The sequence below is a fragment of the Opisthocomus hoazin genome, chromosome 4 (genome assembly GCF_030867145.1).
Source record: "Opisthocomus hoazin isolate bOpiHoa1 chromosome 4, bOpiHoa1.hap1, whole genome shotgun sequence".
Lineage (NCBI taxonomy): Eukaryota > Metazoa > Chordata > Aves > Opisthocomiformes > Opisthocomidae > Opisthocomus > Opisthocomus hoazin.
Window position 1 is genome coordinate 48,842,239 of NC_134417.1, and position 22,981 is coordinate 48,865,219.

The window sequence follows — 22,981 nt, forward strand, 5'->3', positions numbered from 1 at the left end:
CCTAGACATACACTGTATAAAAAGCAAAGCACTACACCTACATTAGAGTCACTACATACACAGAAGATTTTTTTTACCATTAAGAGAAAGTATTTCTACTTATACATGGTAAATAAGCCTCCTGTGATAGATCTACATAATCTAGTTCACTTTGAAACCTGAGAGATAATTGTCTTTCTTCAGCAAATGCCACCAAAATCCTCTCTGAGTAGCAAATCTGTTTCTACTCGGAGTGCTGTGGGTGGAATGAGCTTAATGGTTTGAGCAAAACCATGTCTCTTTTCCAATAACAGCATAAGCTGGAACTGAACAGCTTTACAAGTAAAAAATCCCCAGAACATTTCATATCAGAATTGTTATTAACCTCAAGCAACTCTCAGTATGTTGAGCACAGATACAAGTTGGAAGCGAGAGAGCAAAGCGTGGTGAGGTAGCAGGGACATTCTGAATATCAGAGCAATCAAGGAAAGTACTAAGTAATGATGAATGAGGGTGTGCTCTCCTCCCTCATTTGTATGAAGAAAAAACTTACCATATAGCGACACAGACTTCACTACTCTTCTCACAGATAGCAGTAATGTTGCAGTTGCTCTTGCACTGATGTTGGTTTGAGCAGGCTGTTACTTTAATGTCACAAAATTTGCATAGGTTTGGTATTTGCAATCCGCTTTCCTTATTTCTGTCTACAGGTGACATAATTTCAGCTTAACAAAAAAAAAAAAGAGAAGGAAACTCAATCAATAATGGTAGATTATCAGATTGCGTTATTGCTCATTTGAAGTTCAGGTTTTCACCAGCAGCAAACATTCCCTCCCACCTTAAATTAGAAAACCTTTGATCTTTCACAGCTACCAATTTTCTTTACAAAACGGTAAGTGCCATGCTGTCAAGACCAGCCTAATCAAAGTGAATTTGAAAAGTGAAATCAACTTCTGTTGACTTCAGAGGGAGCAAAAGTTGCTTTGTAATTTGCAGAGTCAAGCTTATTCTGAGTCCAGGCTGCACTGAAACAACTACTCTGCAGTCCCCCATTTGCATTGTTCACAGGCAGCATACCTGTTCCCCATGCACAATACACTGCATCATGGTCTGTGCGCCAGAGTAACTGCGGATGCCATAGTGAGAACGCACAGTAGGTGAGTGACATCATTATGACATGGATCATGATGGATTTTGTAAACTCATCTTTACTAAGCTGGGTGTCATCCCTAATCTGATTACTGCTCAAACAGTAAAACACAGCTGGAACTGACTTTCAACTTAAGGTAGTCTGTCAGAAGTTGTGAGTGAAACTCTAGCTGGAAATGCAACACGGTATCTGCGCAGCTCATGTAACCTGCTACTGGAGTCCTCCTGGGCTAACTCAAGGGGACTTGAACTCAAACTAACTTGCAATGACAGTCTCTTGAAGTCTACTTTGACCCAACAGCTACATTTCTGCACCTAAGCATGGAAGAATTACTTGCTTACTGGTTCCAAGTCTTAGCATCCACCTCTGCTTCAGTGTGGTAGCAGTAAGGGAAGAGATATTTTTTGTCCCAGTGTATGAATTTCAGGAACCATATTTTTAGTTCAAAAGCTATTTTGAAAAGCCAGCATGACTACAAGGAACAGAAAATGCCAACATCAACTGTTTTGTAATGCTAAAATGAATATGCAACTATCTGAAGTGGAGCAGAGTATCTACAACAGTTTCAGTCTGACTCACTTTGTAATATATTTGGAAAAGTAGGCTGAACCACTTAAAGGAGATATTGGGCTTCAAATAGCACAGCCCTTTCCTTGTAGCCACCTGCATGTTAAAACTATGTTCATATTGCTCTCTGTGGCCAAATGTTGCTAGTCAACCAATAACAGGCAACCAGAGATTTGTAATTTCCTTCTCCTCCATTAGCTGAGAAATCAGTTTTTTCCTTCTAGAACTTCACTATTTACTACCATTACTACCACAGAATATTTTATTACAGGAGTTAAAAGTACATGCTTTTTCCAGAAGGAAATAAAAGGCCTCTTGCTAACATTTTCAATGAATTTCTGAGCCGTTGTGAGGGACTGAGAGAAAAGTCTTCCCTCTTCATCCAAATCACACATCCTTCTCACCATTAGCATGCTCTGGCACTGACCTAAGGTCTCTGACTTTACTGCCATTGTAATCAGTGGCAAAACTCCCAATGATTTTAATGGTATAGAAGCAGCTCCTTAACAGAGGGGAGTGTTATGATGAGCTCACTGGGAGCACTTACTTGGGTGGAGAATGCTGGCAGTATGTTACGGACTGGCTGAAATTTAAGCCTCAGGTAAACATTTCTTGTTCTTAATCATTTGCATTGCAACAGCTCCCAGAAGCCATGCAGAAGAACCAAGCCTCATTGAAGCAGGTGCGGTAGGAACTCAAAAGGTCATGAATCTAGTGTTCTATAAAATAGGTGTTAATATAATCATCTTTACAGCAAATGGCTCCTCTCTTCTGGATGGTACCTCTTACTTACCACATGTTGAAGAGAAACTAATAGCCGTATTGATTTATCCAGGTTCCAGCAATGATCAAAACAACATGATAATGAGGGACTGTCGCTCTACGCAGTAAGAGACAGTCTATGGTCCTAAAAGCCTGGATGAACAATACAGGCAAGTATCAAGGGAGAGATGAAGTGACTCACCCAAACTCACAGAGAAAACCCATGGCAGGGTGCCAAGCAGCTCACAACGGAGCACAAGGGAAAGACATCTGCTGCTCAAACCACAAAGAGTGCAGCAGCATCTACACTGCTTTCAGCTCTGAGCTCACATGTCTCCGTGTTTTACTGGGCAGCTGTGTCACAACAGATGCCTCTGCCGCAGGCACGGCCCAGCAGTCTTTAGTGCCCACAGCGCTGGAGCCAAAAGGCACACGAAGGCAGATCCTTAGGTAAACTGGCTCAAGCACATTATGTTTGCTGAGAGGCAGGGCTCATTCCTGTGCCGTCTCCGGCCATGCCAGGTTCTGCCAAGACTCACCCACTGGAACAAACATATGAAAATATGTTTGGACCTTTTCCAAGGAGGGATTTCCAAACCAAGCAAGTTGATTAAAAAAAAACAAAGCAAAAAAAAAACAACCCACAAAACCCCCAAAACCAAACAACTATCTCGAATGCAGCGATCCACTGCAAGGTCACAAACCTTAAGTTTCTAACTTACAGTGGTAGGCCTTTATTCAATTACTAGCAAAAGGCTGGGTAGTCAGGCCCAGCTAATTTCTGAACAGGTTAAATTAATGGCAAAAGCTAGTGGGGTTTTAGGACTTCCAGAATTGACTACACTTGAATTTTCTTCCAAAAACTCTGGTAGTATAGGCTGACAATGCAGTGCCTCCCTATTCATTCCTCTGGCAGTTCAAGGTACTGGATAAACTGCGCAGGTGGACAAACTTTCTTCCACACTTCGGCATCCGATTTAAAGTGAGACTGCAGTTTACTTTTCCTAATGCTGTCACATTGCTCTAGCAGGTGTTGGTGTGTTGTTTGTTAATACAGCTCAGCTTTGCCCACGGCGACAAACCAGCTAGATCCCAATGAACTGAGTTAAAGACAAGTTTAACCTTCCCCTTTCAGGCTGACGCTGAACTCAACCTCTACAAAGAGCCTGAGGTTAAATGCGGAGTCAGATGTGAACCTCAGCATCACTCTCTTCTCATCACAGCCTGACATTAGACTCTGCAGACTTAGACACCCAGGAAAGATTGGTCTCCTTCCATATCACATGAACTTAGATCTGTCTCTAATAACATAATCCTTCCTGAAGAATGACAAGTTGGTAGGGTTCTTACCTAGGGAAGTGTATTCACTCATTCCCTGAGTGGTCCACAAGCAGTGAGTGGTTCACAACCAGCAAGATTGCTCCTCTTACAGTAGTCACTTGAATGTACATCTCTAAAAATGCTTGACTATCCTGTTGTGAACTTCATACCACATGAGCAAACTCCTCAAAGCTTTCTCCCGTTCAGACAACCAAAGTCACCTGAACACTGTGGACAGAAGCAACCTTCCATTTTGCATGAGAAAAAAAAAATGGCTATAATGGGAAAGTCAATGGAGAAAACACAGATTTGAAAATCTGAAGAAAGCTATCCTAAAATGTGTGCTTGTTTCCTAACATGTGAGTTTTTCCATCTACCCTCTAATGTTAGTTTTCTTATTTTGACTTCTACCGGAAGCCTAATTCTAGCTTTCCTTGCTTCCTTGTCCATGTAGAGGCCTTCAAATAAAAGACTGCAGTTTCTTGGCTATGAGGCTTTCAAGCAAGCAGTTGAGCACAGGTCAGTCACCGTGACTAAAACGCATGGAACATGCAAACCAACATGTGGGCTGGATATTATGGAAGAGACACCAGAGCAGCCATATAGGAAATATCAACTCCATGGATTCCAGAGGAGCCAGGCTTGCAGGACAACAGTTTTACTCTATGGTTCACATCTTTTTTATGACTTCTCAGGACCTTATAGACAGTATGCCTCACTCACAGTCTACTGATTGTCTTGAAGTTGTTTGCTTTGTGTCTGCTGTTTGTAGATGTGTAGCTTTCACTGAGGAAACAGGCTATAGTTTACATTTCTCTTACTTTTTAGTATCCTTATAGAACTCTCGAAAGTCAACAACACTTAAATAAAGCCCAAACCAACATGCTGTCTTTTTGGTAGTGTCTACACAGGAAAACTTTATTTATGTCTTGGGATGCATTTCAGAAACAGCAGCTAATTTCTCTTACTCCTATCTTGTAGTATAGTTACTGCATTTCTCTCCTCTCATCTAGTGCCTGTGGCACATACATACATATAAAAATAGCACTGCTGAGCAGATAGATCCCACCCCTTTGAAAAAAAAGATTGCCGAGGGAGATGTTGGGATGTGAACTCAGCTACTCGGCTGCTTTGAAAGGATTCCATCTGATGGAAGAGGCTTGATTTAAGACTTCATTCCACTACATCATGGAAATCTGCAAGGAGGAGGATGCCTTATTCAGAAAGCCTCGGAGGAAATTGTCCTTGTTCTCCCAAAGAGCACAGTTCCATAACATCATGTCTCAGTGGTTGGAAAGCACGGTAGCAGCTATGCAGAATGTCCAAGCTGCATTACCTTCTCATCCAACAGAAAGACACCAGGTTTTGCAGGAACAGTACTAAAGACAGCATTTTTTCTATTTTGCCTACCACCCCCTGTACACAATCTATAACCTCAGCAGAACTTTGATAGCAATGTGGACACTGCCAGCATCGTGAAAGCAGAGATGTGATGACTGAAAACCACATTCTTTGCCTTACAGACATTGACGAAATCAACTGCATCAGGGAAGGTGTTAAAGAAAATGAGTGATCTGAGCTTTGCTTTTAAGACCTGGACATAGCCTGATGGTTGTTCTTAATTATACTGATTACGTTCAGTGCAGTAATACAAAAAAGAAGAGTCAGAACCATAATCAACCCCCAAACAAACGCAACCAAAGAGCAACTGCTGGGTTCTCCTTTATTTCTCACTGCTGCCTGGACTCTTAGAGTGCGTTTGAGTCATGTTTTGAAACTTTGGCCATAAGCGGGAGGGTTGGAATTACTGTCAAACTTACAAAATGAAAAGATAAAAAGAAAATAAATCACTGGAATCCAGGAGCTTGATCTTCATGAAAAATGTCAGCTATCATATGATTCATCATAAAATCACAGCAGCTGGCAACACTGCAGATGACCTAGTAACTCCCATGGCAACACCTTTGGGGTAACCCTGTGAAATACCTATTTTCAATTTTTCAGTTACTGCTGCCAATTCTGAGCTTAATGCCATCACGAGTTGGAGTGTCACTCTGTGACACATACTCCCATACTCACTTTGTGAGTATGAACTCGCATAGTTCATACTGTCTTGCACCCTGCAGTCCTTTATCTCAACTATGATTTACCCCAGTAGGATTACCATGGGCACAGGACTTTTGTGATTGTTTCTATTAAGATTAACAACGATTATCAACAGTGCTGAGACAGTCTCTGCAAAGCCAAATATGAGCTATCTTTTAAGTACAACTGAAATGTCAGAGGAAAACAGGTTCCATAAATGTTTAGCTCACCAGATATTTAACTGTCCCTGTGGCAGAAGTCCAGAAAACCACATTCCTACAGATTCTTTTGCAGAATCTCTCTGCCTCGAGCTGTTATCGTACATAGTCACAGATCACTGAAGTCACCCTGGTCTTCCCCCAGTAACTTACTCCCTTTTTTCCCCAAGAAGGTGTTTCACCTCTTAGGCTTCCTTTTGAGCTTCAGCTAGCACAACAGCTGCCTTAGTCAGTGCTTAAAAACATGCCTTTAAGTGTACCAATTGCACTTTGGTTTGCAAAGTGGTTGGGACCTTTGTGTTGCTTTCCTGCCCGACCAAACCTCGTCAGGTCTCTGCAAAGAATAAAGACCAAATAAACTTCCTTTTTATGAACACGCTTCTTTGTGATGTACTTCGAGGAGATGCATGTCATGGCTTCTCCCTATCATGTAACGGCTCTTGCCCATCATATGAAAAAAAATGCAACTCACACCTACCAGATGGCAACACCACAACTGTTAATGCAATGAGACACACACGGAGCCCTGCAACCTATCGTATCACAAAGCAGCCACCATGAGATGGGGGAAAGAATGGTTCGCTGGGGCCCACAGTCCTTTGAACAGGTTATGTGGGCTACAACCTGCCCTTCAGCCAAACCCACGAAGTCTGCCAGGAAAGAAGAGGGCAGACTAGGGAAGCTGTTCTGACAAGGCAGACCTAGCCAGAAGTAGTTTGGCCACCCCCAGCTGAAGGAAGGCCAAAGCAGAAGAACTGGTGCACAGCAGGAAGGTCGCTGATGGACTGCACTGAAATCTGTGAAACTGCTATTTTCTGCCTACCGGCAGGCAAGGAGAGGAAGAGGGTATGTGCAGAGGGAGAAGACAAAAGGAAAAGGAGCAGGAGTTAGAAAACTTCGTTTAACTCATCTCAGCAGTGGAAGTGCCTGGCTTTTAACAGCAAGTGGAACTGGCAAAACTTTGCTTTAGGGATTGCTGCAGGCACTGACACAGAAACAGAATCAAAACTGGCAGGAGCTGGGAGGGAGGGACACAATCGGAGAAAATAAGGGAGGGAACAGCATACTAAGCTGGAGATCTTGAAGATAAAAATCATTCTTGTATTTCAAGCACTAAAATAATGCTATTTTTATCCACTGTTTCCAAAATGAGCCAGCATTGGCAGTTTTAATCATGGGCTGAGCTCTTCTCACTAGTACAGGGCATGGCAGCGAACTGTCTCGAACGCACCTAAGAAGGGAGCTCGCTGCCGTGTCTCCTGACTGAGATCAGTGCAGGTGTGAGGAGATTCCAGCGCAGCACTTACAATAGAAGTGTGAATGCTTTCTGAAAACAGGGAATAAAAATAATGCTTCGAATAATGAGATGGATTTTTACCTGCAAATTTTTAACTTGCTGCTCTCTTCCACATTTTCTGGCCACTGTTTAGCACTCCATGGTAGGCAGAACAAAAGAATACTGTCTCCAGGCAAAAAGGCTGAAAAAAAATCTAAATGATGGCTTCCCATAGGGCACTCAACGGGACGTTTCATCTTCTCCCGACTTTAACCCGCAGCCTCCGTAACACAGTCAGCAAACAGCACACAGCACTGGAGAACCTTATGTGATATAACACGAAGACCAATTTATTCAGCTATGACTACAGGGTCTTTCTCTGCATAATGCATTAACTTTGGAATTTACTGGAAGCTATCTTTGGTGGTTAACTCCTTCTGTGACTTCAGATATACAGTGAGTATGAAGTACAGCAATGCTCACCTGGTTCACAAGATTAGGAAAACCAGCTTTCCTGCTTTGTTGGAATAGGCATGATTCATGGTTCAGAACTGACATTTGCATAGCTAATTCTGACCTGTCCGTTAAAAAGCATATCCTGCAACTTCACCTTCTTTTGTGTTCTTGCCTACCCAGTGAAAGCTGCCATTACTTCACTTGAAACAGAGCTGAAAGAGTATAAACACTTCAGCTTTGCACAAATATTATTTTTCCAACTTACATGCTCTGAAAAATAGACAGCAGTCATTCAAGCATTAAACAGCTATTTCTGTGACATAGAAGGAAGCAAAGATTTTTTCACGACAGAAGAGTCTTTGTGGCAAAACCCCCAACATTTAAACATACACAATTAGGAACAATTCTGACTCAGAAAAACACAACTGTGCCTCCACTCTCAGCTACAGAGCCTCACCAGAACAAAACCATGCAACTGAATCTTCTAAGTAGGTTGAATGGCATTTCTGAATCCATCGTACCTCTCCCCTCAGCTAGTTAAGAAAGCCTGTTTATAGAAACATGCTTCCCTCCACTCCTGCCCCCTCAACAGTCACACCACCACCAACAACCTACTTCAAAATACAATAGGGCTCTTGATTCTTCATAATGGCGTTGGGGAAGGTGAATCATTTGTCCTGAAAGAGGCACATATTCCTTCCAAAAGCTTAGTTTAAACTTCTTCCTTTTATCTCTCTTACTACAAGAGAAATGAGGAATGTCCACCTTAGAGAGTCATTCGGCCCTTACTAAATTCCCAGTTTCCAAAAGGTAAATTCAGGAGTCCACCCAGGACAGGTGGAACAGTACTTTAGGACATCTTCTAACAACGTTATGGTCTAGATATTTCTATTAGCCATGAATTATTCTGTAGAGACACATCCTGGCTCTCCAGTTTATCTGCAAGGCTACTGAATGTGCTCAGTGTCACACACAAACGGAAAAATCCATGAGATCATCAAAAAAATGAACCATATTCTTAAGGTATCAGTGCTGCTTACCTAAAGGCACCCCTTTATTACTTACAAGCAGTCATAAGTGTCTGTCTTGTGATATCTGCTTAATGCAAAGACAAATCTTGTCTGCTTTTTAGGAGCATCCTCACTGGACAGGCGACAAGTGGGAGGAAGGCAGAGAAGTTTTGAAGTCTATATCATACAGCAAGTGACTGCATCTTCTGCTAAACTTCTGGGCAGCAGAACACATCAGGATCTACAGTGGGGGCAAAGAAGCTAACTTCAAAAGTGGTACGAGCTTCCAGCTATGCTGTATTGCCAAACCCTGCAGTCCTTCCCATGGGGAATTGAAGTTGTGGTACCTGTGATGGACAGAGTAGGTGGGCGCATGGGTACAGTTCCTACTTCTCCCTTATACAGACAAGTGTCACGCCAGCTCACCACTGTGACACCAGAGCAGGCAGCCACATGGCACACCGTGCAGATGGAGTCCTGCCCTCCACTCCCACAGACCACTTCACAACCAAAGCCACACAGAAATCAAAAATAGTAACATACTTGCTTGGCCAAACACTCACAAATGACACTCCTACGGGGCTTTACTCATGTTTAGTATATGGCCTTGTCATGCTTAACTTTCCGAACGGCTTAAAGTAACTAAGCGCTGGCCTGGCATACGCACACCATCACATGAGTTTAACTGATTAAAGGGGTGGAGGTTTTACAGTTTTGCATGCGGATCTTCAAATCCTTTTAAAGCTGATTTATCTCAGTATAGGTTGTATTAGGAACAAGTGTAGCCAGCATCAGAATTGAGAATTAACACACGCAAAGTTGTAGTTTACTGAATTACTTTAAAATCAACTATAAGCTCAAACGGTGTGAATTCTGCACTTGGAAAAAGCTTTCATGTTACGTGACCATCTATTTGCAGCATTTTCAACAGGAATAAGGCAGGTTAGACAGACCGCAGAAAATCACCTCTTCCAAACGAAAAATGTTAATGATTTCAAGACTAATCGCTACACTGGCAGCATGCAGCAACTCAGGTGGCAAAAAGCCAAATCTTTCTCCTGAAACCACAGTCAACTCTTGCTCCTGCTACAGTTAAACTCTTGCTAACTGCATGTCCACTGAACTCTAGCGTATTCAAAAGAGCAGACTAAGATAACTAAAATGTAGAGGAAACTGTGTAAATAATCCCTAAAAGCAGCTGCTGTACCTTCCGAAGAGTTAATACGGGCAAGCAGATGTTCATCAACACTGTTGGTTCACTTGGGAGACCGGCAGGCACTTGCAAACCCTCTCTCTGGTCTCAGAGAAGAACCTCCAGGAAAGGTCATGAAATATGTTTGTTTGGGGGGAGATTTTTGTTTGCTTTTTAAAGTAGTGAAAACGAAGCACAGACATTAGGACTGTGACAAATCACACAAAACAGGAAATTCAAAGTTACGTCCGACTCCCCCAAGTTCCCTTTGATACAGCTAGGTTGCTTGGTGAGCCAGACAAAGTATCACTCCTGTATTTGCCATTTCATGCTTTTTTTTTGTCATTTTATTTGCTTTAGTAATATCCCTTTAAAACTACCGACACACTTTCTGGACAGGTTTTGGAAGGCATAAGGCCATACCCTTCTTCCCTTTTGAAAGGCTCCTGCCACACACAGCTTTCCAGAGCCCTCAGCGGATCCCTCCTTTGGGGATGCCACTGCAGAGCCTCCTTCACACTCACACACCTTTTCTGACATCTTATTTTGAATGCTGGTTCTTTCTGATGTAAGGAAACATATGTTTTGAGAACAACAGTTATCTGCCTCATGGAGAAGTCCTCAGCTCATTTTAAGAAAAACAACTAATTTGTTTTTTAAGCACTGTGAACACAAAAGATCTTCCCTTTTCCTTTTCTCTCTAGTGAGGCCATACAGAAAATAACTGCACAAACAGTTTCCGTTTGCAAAAAAACAGCAGTCCTGCTCCCTTGCTCTGTCTTTTTTGTTCACATCCCTCCTTGCACTTTCTGCTCCCTCCCAGAGGGATCAGACCACACCTTACCACACCTCCCTCCCCCTCCGAAAGGCCAGTTTGACCCAGAACAGTTCTCCAGTCTAGACAGCTATCCGAGTACACAAACACAATAAATAATGTGGTATGAGGAGTGGGAACCCACAGCTAGCGTAATGCAAAACTTGCAGGCTTCAACAGCAGCAGGACTGCTGAGGGTAGAGGAAAGTCTCTGTGGATCTAGGGATGCAGTTACTTCTGGGGCAAGGTCAGGCTGCCCGCTGCGCCAGGGACGTGGGGGACTGGCTGTCTGCTGCTGTCTCCAACCTGAGCACAGTCTCCTTTCAAATGCCACTTGCCCTGAGACAGGGGACGTCACAGCCCTTCCAGGAGAGGAGACAAGGGCTCTGCAGTTATTCTTTACTGCCAGGAATCGTCACTGCAAAGGCAGATGGGACCTGCCTAGGACTCATCCACATGGATTATGCCGCTTCGGGGAGCACTCCAAGGATTGATGTTTCTCACCAGAAATACTTGCAGAGGCACCTCAGGACAGGCCCTATAGCTGTTTAAATCCACTATGAAAGCAGACAGGGGGTTATTTTGACTTTGAAGTGTAGAAAAAGTACTTTTGGTATCTCAAGTCAGTTAACAACATTTATGGGAGGCGTGAGAAGACAGGTATCACTCTCTGTGACTCTTTCCTCAGTACACAGACCTCGCAGATGTCTCCTCTTCACAGGATGCTAAAGGAGTCACAGCAGTCTTGTTTTTAGAATACACTTTTTCATGAGAAACGACTATATAAATGGGACAGATAGTACTATGAAGCACAAATATCCTCTGTCTAAAGTGAAACATCTGATTTTGCTGCAGATCTGTAACGTGAACACAAAAATAAAATTCAGCCAGTTACCCTAATTCTGCTTTGTTTCAGGGGAAAAGTCTGATGAACATTTACCTGAAACTTCCACTAGTCTGGGAAAAAGCTCTGTAAACCCACACAAAAGTATTGCCCAAGTTTCAGCTTTTGTTCTGAAACTTTTGCTGAACTTTAATTCCCATTTCTGATTTCAGAGGACCTGATTCTGACTGCACTTCATTTTCCGTAAACTGGAAGCAAGATCCTGTGGACCAAGGAACAAAACCTTAGTCAAACGAAGCAAAACCTAAATAATAGGTCTGGTAATTAAAAAAAAAAAACAAAACAAAACCAAAACCAAAAGCAGTCTCAATATGTAACACAATAATTGGAATGGGCTGCATCTTTTCAAATATCAGTTTAAGTGTCACATTCACAAGTAGGAAATACTTCATAGTTACAAAGCACAAGGGACACAAATAGCATAAGTAAGCCATAAAAAGATTTTAGGTACAATGACATGGTTTGGAGCACGTAAATTGCAGTTCTGCTGTTCAGTGGTTTATTTTTACCTAGGCAGAGGAATTCAAACTAAAGTTCCTCGATCTTTTTCCATGCACTACTCCATAGTGCACCTCTGTACCAGCCCTTCACAAGTGCACCTTTTGTGTCAACTGCTGGAGCATGTTCAAGCCATGAGTTAGGGGGTGCTTTGTGCCTCTGACTAGGACCCGCACATTCTTTAAGCATGATCTCAGCAACCTATACAGCCAGGATGGGAAGTGACCGAGCAAACTGGCTTCAGCCACAGCTCTTCAGTCCACCTTAATCAACAATGTGCTCTGCATGGGAAGAGTGTCTATCTTGTACAATAGAAACATGTATGTGTGTATGCTGGTTGCTACCGAACCAAACTAGAATTTCTATGGTATTTTATAACACACCAGTAAGTATGGGGAGAAGCCATGTGCACACAAAGACTCACGGCTGCCCATTCAAAATAAGCATTTAAATGGATTAATCAGACAACTGTGCTTTCAAACATGCAGTCGTTGCACAGTTACATGATTCAGAGGGATTTATAAGTATTTGTTTTTCCAGATAAAAGGAGGGTATTAGTAAGATGTTTTTAAGTGCATTCACTGCCACTATCCCTCCCTCCCAGCTATAAACAAGCAAACAAGGAACTGAAAGAAAAACAAGGATGTGTTTACGGTACAAAATTTGTTGTCACAATTTAAGACTTCGGGATTTTGGTTTAAGCATAATATAAAAAGAGAACTTACTAATTGTCTTAGTAAGAGAGCACAAAGGACCACAAAGGAGCATAAAAGACCCCATTTTGCTTAACTTTTCGAAGAAGAATATTTGAACTTGAGGAATATTTGAGAGATCCGGAATTTGAGTTAAGGCACATCCCCTGACCAAAGGATGCTCCTACTACGGTACTAGTTTACATTGTAATATACAGATTCTGGTAAAACAGAATTCTATGCAATTCCTTTGTTTATACCTGAATATAACCCATCCTTCCTAGTCTATCTGAAAAACTGTTTCCAATAAGAAATCCCATTTAACAAGTCCACAGCCTTAACACAAACAGAAGCTTCTCTGTCAGTCACTGACAGGCAAATACGTTTATGCGGAAGCTCTGTTCAGAGCTCCTTTTTAATGTGAGAAGCCATTTTCTTCCAGGAAAACAGTGTTTATGAACCGTTCTGTCCCCACACTGCAAGTTTTGAGTGACAGATTCAGGAAAACAGGATGAAAAAGAAATTACTCTCTTTTATAATCCATCAGCTCAGCTAAAATAGTAAATCAGAGGGAAGTTAGATTCAATGTAACACCTTGGGAGTAGAATCACTTTGAGTGGATTAGGGGAAAAATACACATCCTTGTCAAACTCAGTAGCTTGGATGGTTGTATTTGTCAAGTTACACGCAAAGAAGCAGAATAACAGAATTTAAAACCCTGGGGATATGTTCTTTTGATAGATGCATCTAACTTCCACAACCATTAATGGGACTTATACACTGAGTATAAAAAAGGGCACATGCATAAAATACACACTTCTAATGATCTTCAACCTTAGAAAAAATTTTCTTTTGCTGACTTCTGTTGTAGAAATCCTACTGCTGTGGCACATTGTTAGAGAATTATCGGATTTCTTGATGAAGAAGTAACTCTACCAACAAAGCAACATCTCCTATGTCTGCCAAAGGTAAACTTGTTAACACATCTCCCAGGTATTAGCTGTTCTTTCAACGCATTTGCAAATGACTCCCTCCATTGAGACTGAATCAGTAGCTGGCAACACCATCCTGCCGAAACAATGGAAAGAGTAATCAGCTCCTTCATTTCTGTTTCAGGCTGAAATTTTACTGGGCTTTAAAGCAAAATAAAAGCCATGGGTGAAACCTGTCCATTCTGAAATAAAAAGGTGTTTCACCCCTAAACACATTCCTTGCAAAGTTCACTGAAAGGTCCTTATCTTTGCCATTCTGTTTGAGACTGAAATTTTACTGGGCTTAAAGGAAAATAAAAGCCACGGGTGAAATCTGTCCATCCTGAAATAAATAGGTGTTTCATCCCTAAATACATCCCTTGAAAGTTCACTTAAAGTTCCTTATTTTTGCTGTTATTTCTAAGTCACACGCAAAGAATTCATTCAGTATACTATAAAAATTAGTATTTTAAGGACAGTCTCTGCTGCATGTGTGCATGGTCCAGCAGATAAGGCCCCACATTAAAAAAACTAGCCCGGGACACTAAAAAATCTGCGTGTAGGAATACCACAATTCTGACTCCATACAACAATACAACATTACTCACTGCTTGCAGCAGCCAACCCCCAGCAGGGCTGGCATTACAGCGTAAGGTGAGGACATTCCTGCATTAGATGCAGCTCGGTGGGAAGGAACTTGCTGGTCTAAAATGTTTAGTCTACCTGCCTGAAGATGTGTGAGGGACTGCAAACTCTTCCACTTTGTTTATGATGAGGCAGAATAAAATTGTAAATAAACTCAGAATGTGAAAGGTACACAGAGTTGGATTTCCAGGGTTTTTCTCTCCCAATTGCTCTTGATATGGTCATTGTTTCCGTAAGCCCACTATTTCAGGTTTTCAAGCTGCATCTTAAGTCATTCTCAAGATCATAATTTTCCAGCAGCACTCCAATACAGCATACACACTGATAAGCTTGTTTAGAAAAAATAGTGCAAAAAATAAACTGATTTAAGTGTCTACAAAACAATTGCTTCTATTGAAGGAATTATTTCGGGGAGAAAGCTTGGGAAGAGATAAAACAGAAACACAAGACCAAATGTATCGAGCAGCAGCTTAGAAGCAAACCTTCCATTGCCTCTTCTTTTTGATCTGAATATCTCAAAGTTCATCCAATTACTTCAACAATTGTTTCAAACAACTGAGAACTACAAAAAGCTTTTACAAAAAGCAAAATATGATGACACATCATAAACTTTTAAACGGTGCAGTTCATTTCTCGCAACAACATAGCATTCCTCATCCTGCTACCACAGGACAGAAGATGTTTGCTGTCACATGTATTAGTTAAATTTAATAGGATAAGATCTTCAGCAGATGCTAATCTGTGATTTCTGAGTGCTGCTATGTCAAATTATACTATCTGATGTTTAACAGTTTAGAGTCACTGCATGTTTCTGGATATTGATCGTAGCACATCATCATCCTTCATCTGGAGGGCACTTACTCAACTGTAGAAATCAGCAATAGTCTGCAGGATGTCTTAAGAGCTTCTATGAAATGTCTTGATCATTTTAATCAAATACCAAGTGGATTAATAATTATGTCATGAAAATACGATTTCAACAGCACTCATTGAGGAGGCTGTGCATAACACGGCCACAGTAGCTGAAGCACTCAGCATCCCTTTAGACTTCAGGAGACAGTTGCATGCTTTGTTATGGTTTCTGGTGGAACTGTTCAGTGATATGGGCAGCTCATTCTCTGAAGCTGTCATTCTAGCATTTTCCACAAATACTGCCCTCGTGTATGCACAATATGTTTTAAAAAGTATTCTCACAAAACACAACAACTCCGAGGTTTCCAAATGCAGTAATAGTGTAGGTTGTATCAGAGGAAAGTGCTCCGTAGGAATGGAGACATTTTTTTCCTTCCTTGGATGTAAAATTTTGTAACTCATGCATATTTCAAATATCCTTGCATGGGTTTAGTTAGCAGAGCAGCTTAACTACTTGCTACTTCTAGAGATCCTAGTCCTAATTCTGAGAGGGATGAGTGATACCAGCCTCTTGGTGGTAACCTGCTGCATCACAGAATTGTAGGTTACAAGACCTCTACGTCAGGAAAAGCTGGGATAATATTCCTAGTCTCGCCTTCTACAAGTGAAATCATTCCACTCAGCTAGTTTTACAAAGCCCTAATTTCTCTGGGTACATGCTGAACAAGCGAAACCCTGTCTTGATTTTCAATGGGAAGTCCATCACATCCCTTGGCAGGGCTGTAATAATGAAATTATCCTGTTTGCTACAAACGCACACCCTGTTTCTGGAGTGATTTAGCTCACCTACAGCTTTCATTTGTTGGAACGGATGCTTGCTGACCTTTCATAATCTCATCCCTGCAGAGTCTAAAACACCAAGTTAGCACCTTATTCTCCATCAACTAACTGTAGTGAACTTCCATGTGAGCAACCCTACCCACAGTTTAGCATTCCAGCAGAGCAGATTTAGCCAGGCTGCACTACTTTACATTTGCCTTGAGGCAAATGCTCCCAGTTACTGGTGTTTATGTGATGTGTGATAACTTACTAAGGCATAGTAAACTGCCTGCATACCTGACCAAATCTGTATCCAGCCAGGGACTAGCAACTGTAGGTACTATTCCTAATTCTTTCATTCTTTATATGTGCAAAACCACAACAGTCTGTCATTTTCAAAAGGCAGGCAATCTTTAACATTGAACTCATATCTGAAAATGCTAAAGAGGCAGCATGGTTCCCTAAACAAACAGTACCACCTCCTTCCTAACCCACTGCAGGCCTAAGGACAAGTTGAGTAGAAATTACTGCTCTGGTCAAAGCTATGCACACCTCCATTTCAAAAGCCCAAAATGGGAACCTACAATAAAATCCGCCTTTTAAAGGGAAGAGTGATGATTGCATGGGTAGGCTAACTACTCATGCTGCACAACAGCTTGGAAAGGCAGGTGTCAGTGTTTTCTATTTCTAGGTGTGTGGTTACGATAGTGGTAAACGTGCCTTGTCATTAACTTTCAAGGATAAGATACTTCAAAAATTAGTGGTTTACTTCTAGCATTTGCTACCCACCTTCACCCATGAGAAGGCCAATATGTTGCTGACTTGAAACCACCAGTAGGTATGTGCCTGACAATAATACTACAAGTTATCAGAACAGAAGAAGCCAAGTTAGGGGAAGTGCAAGTTGGCTAAACAGTGAATAATACATATGTAGACAACTGAGGAAAGAGTTAGGTCTTAAATGGTGAAACTGAAGCAAGCTACCAAAGCTTCCTTGCGCATCACCGTTCCCTGGCAGCTCCTAGCACACCGCCTCTTAACCAGAGAAAAACAGAGGACAAAAAAGTGCTAACTGTATCTTACTGAACTTGACAGGGTATTTGAGGCTGATGAGAACTTCTGGATGCTCTGAGGGCTTTAATCCAGAACTTCCATTGAGAAATAACTGCGGTTATTACTCTCTTTGAACCTCAGTTTCCCAATCACACAGACCAGCGTTGAAACAATCTCTGTTACTTTCTCATACATTCTGTAATTGTCTATAGAAACTGCAATTAATATGTCAATGCATTATTTTTTTTTTTATACATGTTAAGCAGAACTGGTCAAAACTGTGGATACGCTAATACAAATAACTGTACTGAAGTTTAACAGTGGCATCAACAATACAATGGATGAAATCATGGGAAGCTGGAGGTCTGAGTTTGGTTCTCCAGTGACTAAGAGAACGAGACCAAGCTTCTCTCTTCCCAGCTCACTGCCTTAACCATGGGTCAAGACGCAATAGCTGTTCTCAGTTAGAAGTCACCAAGAAGTCTTGCCTCCTCCCATGTAAAAGAATGAGCCTTCCAACACGTATAGAAGGAGTCTTCATGCCCAATACAGATACTTTGAAATCCTCCCTCTAGGGTCAAGCACCTAGTTTTTAAACAACTCAGAATCTGCATGGCATATGCCTGGGTCCTCGTTCTGAATCCCAAGTTACTGGATTTTGCTGATTTAATCTGAATCACATTTTAATCTTCCTTTACACACATTAAAGGCAGGGACATGTACATATGGGAAGCTCTAGGCTGCTTCTTTTTGCACTAATATTCACGGTACCAGTGAGGCCTCAGGGAAGAATGGGAATAGCAAAGCTCCCAGACAGGCAGAAACTTCAAGGAAAAAGTATAAAATGTAAGAAGAAGTGTGTGAAAAACAAGTTGAAGGAGAAAGAAAAACAAAGAAACACTTTTTAGTTGCATTCCCTTTTCCAGAACAGTTCGCCAGTCTTCCTGCTGAACATCTTCCTGTTTCTATTATCTAGAGGCAAAGAGAGAGCAGATATGGCTTTAGTTACAACCAGACAATGTGGTATTGCTGTTTACACGCAAACTTGGGCTACACCAGCTTTGCAAGCCTGATGGCCTGGCACTGTACGTACCAGATGAGAATACTACAAATGCAATAAAAGGATCAGCTTCCCAGATTTTTGACTTCAGGCATTCCCTTGTGGTAAAGTTGGGTGAGGAAACAGAAGAACAGACTGCGGGGAAGAGGGGAAATTCAATAGCCCAGAAGCACGTATCGCTGACCTAGTTATTTTGTGAAAGCTTCAATAAAGAGGCTTACAAAGTCATGACTATTACATGGTCCTCTCTGATCTTTTCATGAGGATGAGAAACGGTTGTTTTCAGTTTAAAAAAAAACAAAAAAAGATCCTGTATGTAAAGTCTCTCTTTGTTGTGCTGTGAACTCCCTGGAGAGAATATCAGTCACCCTGCAGGGGCTGAAATAATGAATGAATCCATCAGGGAACAGGCTTTCTTCTCTTCTGACATGCTTCAGGAGACCACCCGCACACGTCAACCCTTTCTCTGCAGAGTGCCGCCCGTACAGCTCTGCCCAGTCTCAGCCAGCAAGCATCCTTCCTCTCAGAGCCCATCATTGATGGAGTTTAGATACTCTCAGGCTGAGGAGTGGCATGACCATGGGCCTCCCACTTTCTAGGCAAAGGCGCTAACCACTGCAGGAAAAGGAGGCAATGCAACCGTGAAAATCGGTAATGGGAACTGTGGGGAGGTAGAAGGTACACAGCAGGGCAGCTGGCCAGCTGCCACAGCACAGTCACTGCAGAAGTACAGATCTCCTTGCACGCAGGAGACAAATGAGAATGGTAATTGCTGCATGCTCGCAGGAAGAACCAGCCAAAGGAAATAAAGGATCAACCACCACCTGCATATGGCAGCTCTTTTCTTGAAATCTTCATGGGTTCCTGATCACAGATTGACAAATCTGTGCTGTTCAAAACATCATTAAATTCTTCCCATTAGCGAAAGACACAAAGATTTACTTCTTTGTTCCTGCACCCTTTCTATGAGTTTCTCGAGAAGAATGGGACACCCTGGAGTCACTATCCAGGCATATCAGAGGAAAGTGTAAGATAGCTATGGAGCTGAGGGGGGAGCATCCTGAGAGCAGGAAGCGACCAACCATCATGTGAACTCTGGAAGCAACTCAGTACTAGTCAGATGCTGAACCCCCACATGTGATTGTATTGTTGTTCCATCTTATCACTATTGATAACATAATGAAAAAGACACATCCTTATTTGCGTATATTTTTATCATTTTAGGGTAAAAGGTAAAAAAAAGGACCCTACGTAACGTCTTGCTCGGCATAACAGAGAAGTGCTACTCCGTGTTAATTACTAGCTTTACAGTGAATTGAAGTGAAATAAACTAACATGTAGCTTCTGTCCTCCCTTTAGCATTGGCCTGAAATTGCACAGTGGATACTATCTAATGAAGGAATATTTTATGAGACTAGACAGTAGGAGAAAAAAAAATGGAAAGGGAAAAAAGCCTAGTTACATCTACCATATTTCCCCAAGCATGCACTTCAATGGACAGAAGTTATTCACACACACTACTGTCCTGGAGCACTCTAAGTGCATGAGGTATGGTAAGTCCTGATGTAACTATGACTTCAGGTTTGCTCCAGCCACAAAGCGTATGGAAGTTAGTCAGGACAGCCAGGTAACACTAAAAACAGGACAGCAGTAAAAATGGTAAGAAATTTTGGCTCCCTTTGAGCACAAAGACCTTTCTTCAACTGTTGCCTAAGTATTATAGCCCTGTTATCAAAACCACTGCTGTTCTACAGCTTTATACAGTGATTTGTCTACAGAATCTGAGCTGTTAGTGAGATCTCAAGGATCAGACCAGATCAGCATCTCAAGAAACAAGAGAGTCCCGGACAGTTGCTTCTTGTGCCTTCCCTGAAAACACCCAGAAGTGATAAGCCATTAGTAATCATCTGTGGTCTGTTTCTAAGTTCACCCTCTTGTACAGCAACATTAAAAAACGTACTTATATTATTTAGTGAGATGAAATCTACAAAATTACCACATTATCATCCAGAAGCCCCAGGCACCACCTAACCGTGCCAACAGGTGCTGTATACACGTGATGTGCTTACTCCCATTCCAGGCTGAAGAATCCACAGCAGGATTAAAACCGGAGGGAGGTGGCTCACCTGCATCTGGCATCTAAAATATCTAGGCTCAGGAGAACTACAAGTTAACTCCTGGAAAATCTAACTGAACCCCCTTTTCTTTTTAAGTCAATAAAATGAGTACTAGCTCACTTGCGACCCTTGTGGGTGAAACCTTCAACAAAATTAAAACCCGCATCCACATTCAGAGGAGAAGTTTGCCCTTATTAGTTCTTATTTCCCATTCTCCACTTTGCTTTCTTATTACTTACACCAGCACTGGCAGCTTATTAGTGATGACAGAGCTTCAGTTTTCATACCGCTTGGGAAATGTGCGTGAGTGCTTTCAAAGGAAAGGCCTGGTCTCGATGAGAAATCATCCCTCTTACACATTTCTCTTTTTTTGGGGACTACCTACCCCCAATCAATTAATCTTCAGCCTCCCAAATTCTCCTCCCATGATTCTTCCTGGGAAAAAATCCTTAATGATACATTACAAGAAGTTTGGAAACATTTTCCTTCCCTCAACTGCCTGAAATCTCTCCTTCCTAAGGTTCTGAGGACTTCAAAATACTGCAGTCAAATTACTCTTTTGCTCCAAGAAAGAGAACTGGATCACTCTGACTCCTGTAAGACTGCTATCACAAAAGCCTCTTCGAGGGAATTACAGCCTCATAACATACAGTGGCCTATTATTTATTCCATGGCTAGATTCTCAGCTGGTATAAATCAGGGCAGGTTCCTTGCCTTCAACAAAGTAAAGCTGATTTATGCCAGCTGACAGTCTGGCCCTGCACGCGTTCCACTTGCACAATGCTAGTTTTTAAAGAGGCCCATTAAAGTGCCCCAGGCACGTAAGAACCACGCTTGGTTCTTTACTTGGAAAATGTTGCTCTGAGGAGTAAGACTGTGAAACCTTCCTGCTGCTCTCTGAGTATGCACTGTTCAAATTCACTTGCATTTCTAACAGAAGGAAGTCTCTAAGCCCTGACAGAGCCACCACGACCTTGGGAACACAAGATGGATTTTCTCGTGTCTTCTGCATAGACCCATTTTTTTAACTTAGTTTAAACGCTGACTTAAATGAAGCCCACAGGTATACCAATGCAATGTTTTGGAGGAACCGATCAACCGCACAGAGGGCAGAGGCTATCTTTCAAGCTTTGTATTACTGGTGACTATAAACAAACCAGAAAGTACATGGTGTGACTTTCAAATCACTGGCTAAGCTTATGGCTTTGGCTGCTTGGTAAATCTTTCTTTTTTACCTTAAAACCTCAAATGTTACTCACGGAGCAGGGCAACAGCTCTTTTGAGAGCGTGGGCCGAAATCCTTGGGTACAAACAGGACATATGTAAGAAATAGAAGACAGCTTTCTAATACCCCTTGTTTGAGATTACGGTTTCTAAGGCACAGTGTTAACCCTAGGTGTCATTGTAGTGATATATCTGCTGGGTTGTAAACCGAAGGATGCTTTAAGTGTGAGGAAGCAGACTCCTCGATCTGTTCCTGAAATCTATTAATTTCAGTTGAATTTTTGCCAAAATACTACTCCGGGCGAGTGGAGAACTGGAATCAGACTATCAGGACTGTTTATAATAAAAATTGTGGTTCCTCTACATGACAGAGATTTCTGAATACAGCTTGTTACTATGTTATGAAACAAAGACCAGCAGACACCAGTCATTCAGAGCACTGTCATTCCCACCCAACAAGGAGAAAATGAACACATGGCAAATGAACACAGGTCAGCCTAAAAAACACTGTCAGGAAAATGTTTTTCCTGCCCCACAAAGTGATGTAACATTTTATACATTTTCATATTCACAACCAGAGTGAAACCAAAATCATTTGAAGTGGTGGGTGTGGGGGTGTTTGTGCACGCATCCATGACAAGAGTGACAGCCCTCCAGTATCCTGGGGAGAGCTGATAGGGGGAGCTCCAGATCCAAATGTGCATTCTATGAGTCAGACCAGGCACTTGATCCTGTCTTTTTTCTGTCCTCAACTAGTGATTATTTTAATTATTGATTAACAATGATTTCTTTTTCTCTCTCTTTCTATATCAGAAATTCAATCGTGGACTAGGGGAAATAAAAAAAGGTTTCCTGATGAAAGTTTAATGGAAACTGGTACATTTCCACAAATTGTTTCAGTTTTGACAAATCAGCATTTTCCCATGAAAAACAGTGTCAAAAACTCTCAACCAGCTCTAATTCTAACCAGAGTAACTCAGGGATGAATGCCAGCAGGAAGTTCTTGCTAAATACCAGTTGTTTGAGCAAAGGAAAACTACTCTTTCCCCAGACAATCTTCCCAGAGGTGAAAAGGCTTTAAAACCCATATGAAGAAAGGACAGCTAGTTCCAGCTGTAACAATGGCAGTAGCATTCAGCACAAGAGGAAGAGCAAGGAAATGGCATATTTTCAAAAAATGCACAAACGTAGACAAACCGGCAGCTAGTATTTCTCCTGCCACTGCTAATGTTATTGTTTCTTAAAATCTGAAACAGTCGCTAAACTTCGCAGCAATGTAAACAATTGGACATCAGTCCCTGACTCAGGAATCCATAT

The 22,981-nt window shown here is 41.8% G+C and overlaps 1 protein-coding gene across 2 annotated transcripts in view; it reads right to left on the reverse strand.

Moving 5' to 3' along the window:
* TGFBR2 (transforming growth factor beta receptor 2) overlaps positions 1-22,981 on the reverse strand; it is a 62,903-nt gene that overhangs the window by 34,131 nt on the left and 5,791 nt on the right. For both annotated transcript variants that reach the window (XM_075418968.1, XM_009938048.2), the window contains one exon: positions 533-704. In XM_075418968.1, the coding sequence (XP_075275083.1) occupies positions 533-704 (172 nt within the window). The remainder of the gene's footprint in view (positions 1-532; positions 705-22,981) is intronic.